This window comes from Musca vetustissima, unplaced genomic scaffold, assembly GCF_032173495.1.
Source record: "Musca vetustissima isolate MV318-11 ecotype Yass unplaced genomic scaffold, APGP_CSIRO_Mvet_v1 utg28485, whole genome shotgun sequence".
In the NCBI taxonomy this organism is placed as follows: Eukaryota; Metazoa; Arthropoda; class Insecta; order Diptera; family Muscidae; genus Musca; species Musca vetustissima.
The window spans coordinates 23,847-27,659 of NW_026873669.1; the positions used below are offsets into that span (position 1 = coordinate 23,847).

Consider the following 3,813-nt stretch of genomic DNA (forward strand, 5'->3'; position numbering starts at 1 on the left):
AAAACTGTCGGAAATCCTAGCACATCTAGAAAGCTGGTGCCTGAGACGTCCAAGCCCTCAGTATTTCCCAAGGGTAAATGGTCTTTCAAATTGGATGAGATGCGCACAAGACCGACGCGCCTTGTCGAAAGTCGATTTACATATCCTTAGTGTGGAATTTAGATCGTAATAAATTCTTACCGTTATTTAAACATTTAAAATCTTAACGTTAATTAATTTAAAAATATCCTCAGCATGTGAAACCTCTTAAAAGAAAATATGCTATCACTTCATTGTGAATGCCAAAACAAATCTAACAAGAAGCAGACTGAAAAAAACTTTGACAGTTCACGCATTGCTGGACGTGTGGTTGGATTAATTTTTTTGTTGGGAAATCAGAAAAAAAAATATTTAAAATTATATTTGCAGCGTGGCGCAGGAAAAGAAATATAAATTAAAAAGCGCATTCTAACACCTGCTTAACTGATATCCACAAAAAATATTGCCAAAGAAATTAATCAACAAAGAAGAGGAAATAGAAGAACACACGCACACACGTCACTTTGCAGCAACTGGTGAGAGTTGAACTCGGTGGATTTAGTTTTTGCAAAAAGAAACAGGGTTTCCAAAAGAGGTTTCTTTTGTATGACCAGCAGCTAAGAATAATTTCCGATTCTTGTGATAATTTCCTCCCGATTTTTCCCAGCGACTTCAGTAAAAATGAGTAAATTTACTGCAATATTAAAAAAAGAATTCCCGGCCATGGACAATGAGTCCAAAGACTATGTAGAGGGTGTGCTGGAATCCATAGATGATTTCGAGACAGCTGATGATATTTACGATGCTGTGGGTGATATTCTGCAAAGTGTCAATAGTGAAAAGTCAGAGGATGATGTTCGTCAATTGTGTGAACAATTTTTCAATATCATGAATATTGGCAATAATAATACGACACAGCAAAAGGTGCTGAATGCACCGGTTAATATTGCCGAAATGGCGAAAAATATGGAAAGCGGTGATGGTGATATGCACAGTATATGGCTGGTTAATAAAGATGCTGGCAATGTAGGTATTTATAAATGTCTCGGGATGGGGTGTTTTTGGTGGGGGAGGGATTTCTTTCTTTTTCTAAATATTTTTTTATTAAATTGCAGAAAGTTGATGCCAAAAAATTGGAAAAGGCCCAGGCCAAGCTGCAACAGAAACAGGAGAAACGCCAGGATGCCAACAAGGGACCTCAGGCACCGGTTAAATTGCAACAGGCCACCGCCTCACAGGTTACAAATAAAAAAGCCACAAAAATGGATGCCAAAGGAACAAATCGTTCCATGGATATTAAAATTGAGAATTTCGATTTGGCCTTCGGTGACAAGTGGGTCCATATAAGATTTTTTAAAATTCAAATTTTTTAAATCGTCTTTTTCCTTGCAGAGTTCTGCTGCAAAATGCCAATTTGTTGTTGTCTTTCGGACGCCGTTATGGTCTGGTGGGTCGCAATGGTTTGGGCAAGACCACCCTGCTGCGTATGATATCGGAACGTCAACTACAAATACCTTCCCATATTTCCGTACTGCACGTAGAGCAGGAAGTTGTGGGTGATGATACGCCCGCGGTGGACAGTGTACTTGAATGTGATACAGAGCGTACCCGTCTTTTGGCGAGAGAGAAAGAAATTATGGCTTTGCTGAATAGTGGTACCCAGGATGCCCAATTAAATACGGAATTGAGTGAAGTTTATACGGCTTTGCAAAACATCGAAGCCGATAAGGCTGTGGCACGAGCCTCGGTGATTCTCAAAGGTTTGGGTTTCGATGCCGATATGCAACAGAGACCCACTAAATCATTTTCTGGTGGTTGGCGTATGCGTTTGGCCTTGGCTCGAGCATTGTTTTCACGACCCGATCTGCTATTGCTCGATGAACCCACTAACATGTTGGATATTAAAGCCATTATATGGTTGGAAACATATTTGCAAACATGGCCCACAACCATATTGGTGGTTTCTCACGATCGTAATTTCTTGGATACTGTGCCAACCGATATCTTACATTTACATTCCCAGCAATTGGAGGCTTATAAGTGAGGGGAATTTTTAGTTATTTTTTGGAATTGAAGAATTAAATTTGGTTTATTTTTTTAAATTAGGGGCAACTATGAACAGTTCGAGAAAACGAAAAATGAAAAACTCAAGGCCCAAAGGCGTGAATATGAAGCCCAATTGGCCCATCGTCAACATGTCCAGGAGTTTATCGATCGTTTCCGTTACAATGCAAATCGGGCGGCCTCGGTCCAGTCTAAAATTAAAATGTTGGAAAAATTGTAAGTAATTTGTAAAGAAGGGTTTCGGAAATTTTAGGGGACCAAGAAAGAACAAAAATTCCGAATTTTTCTCTCAATGCCATAACTCCTCTTATTGTGGAAACTTCTATATTTTTAGTGTGCATTTTTTTTTTAATTTTCCCTCTATTTTTAGACCCGAACTGAAACCTGTCGAAAAAGAAGTTGAGGTTAAACTGAAATTCCCCGAAGTGGAACCCCTGAATCCACCTGTCTTGGCTATATCGGAAATTGAATTTAGATATAATCCCAAGGATCCATTACCTGTGTTCACCAACGTGAATCTTTCGGCTACCTCAGACTCCAGAATATGTATTGTAGGTCGAATATTTTTTAGATTTTAATGAGTTTAGGGGTTTAGCTCCGACAATAACATAGGCATTTTGGGTCTTTAGAGGCCCATGTCTCTGGAAGTATAGTTTTCTCGTGTGATGAGGCAGATTAAACCAGCCGATTACGTGCTAAGCACCTAAACTCAAGATGATCCAATTATATTTATTATTATTATTATTATTTTGTGGTTCTATTTATTCATTTTTTTTGTTCTTTATTTCAGGTTGGTGAAAATGGTGCCGGTAAATCGACATTGCTGAAAATCATTGTTGGCCAACTGACCACACCAATTGGCAACATAACCCTACATCGTAGCCTGAGAATAGGTTATTTTGCCCAGCATCATGTTGACCATCTGAATATGAATCTAACATGTGTGGGTGTATTGGCGGAATTATTTCCCGGACGGCCGGATGAGGAATATCGTCGTCAATTAGGTAGTTTTGGTATTTCGGGTACCTTGGCTTTGCAAAGTTTGGCCAGTTTGTCGGGAGGACAAAAATCCCGGGTGGCTTTGGCGAAAATGTGCATGGGTAGGTACACATTTTTTATTTATAAAATAAAAAATGCATTTTATTCCGTTTCATTTTCAGCTGAGCCAAATTTCCTAGTACTTGATGAACCTACAAATCATTTAGATATTGAAACAATAGATGCCCTGGGAAAGGCCATTAATGCCTTCAAGGTAAACACAGACATAAAAATTTTTTATTTAATTATTATTGAAAAAAAAAATCCATTTCATTTTTCAGGGTGGTGTCATTCTAGTATCTCACGACGAACGCCTCATTAAAGTCGTTTGCAAAGAATTATGGGTCTGTGGCAATCGTACCGTACGGGCAATGGAAGGCGGTCTAGATGAATATAAACGTGAAGTCTACAAAGAAATTGAAGCCAATAGTTAAATTTGTTTTTTCCCCATCTTTTTTATTTATGTTTAATTTTTTTGTATACAGTATAAAAACAAGGGGGTTTCACATGTGTTAACAGAAAAATGTCCTAAAACTTATGCATTAAAAAAAGGCCGTCGAAAAATCAAAAAACTTTTTTGAGAAATTTTTAATTTATTTTTTTGCAAATCTATACAAATGAGATTAAATATAAAACTAAATGGCCTAAAAAATATTAAGCAAATAGCATGAATTTATTTAATAAAGAAAATAG

At 37.6% G+C, this 3,813-nt stretch overlaps 1 protein-coding gene across 1 annotated transcript; it reads left to right on the forward strand.

Moving 5' to 3' along the window:
* The first annotated feature begins 699 nt into the window (after positions 1-699).
* LOC133327142 (ATP-binding cassette sub-family F member 3) lies at positions 700-3,568 on the forward strand. The gene is made up of 8 exons (XM_061535713.1): positions 700-1,044; positions 1,134-1,351; positions 1,411-2,058; positions 2,125-2,298; positions 2,453-2,633; positions 2,873-3,182; positions 3,243-3,334; positions 3,402-3,568. The coding sequence occupies exons 1-8, from the start codon at positions 700-702 to the stop codon at positions 3,552-3,554; spliced, it is 2,121 nt and encodes a 706-aa protein (XP_061391697.1). The 3' UTR covers positions 3,555-3,568.
* The last annotated feature ends 245 nt before the right edge of the window (positions 3,569-3,813 follow it).

What these genes read in the sequence shown, in the direction of transcription:
- LOC133327142 (XM_061535713.1), top strand. Translation starts at nt 700, where the DNA reads ATGAGTAAATTTACTGCAATATTAAAAAAAGAATTCCCGGCCATGGAC. An exon ending in TTAATAAAGATGCTGGCAAT is followed by an intron (nt 1,045 to 1,133) that starts GTAGGTATTTAT and finishes ATTAAATTGCAG; the next exon opens with AAAGTTGATGCCAAAAAATT. An exon ending in ATTAAAATGTTGGAAAAATT is followed by an intron (nt 2,299 to 2,452) that starts GTAAGTAATTTG and finishes CTCTATTTTTAG; the next exon opens with ACCCGAACTGAAACCTGTCG.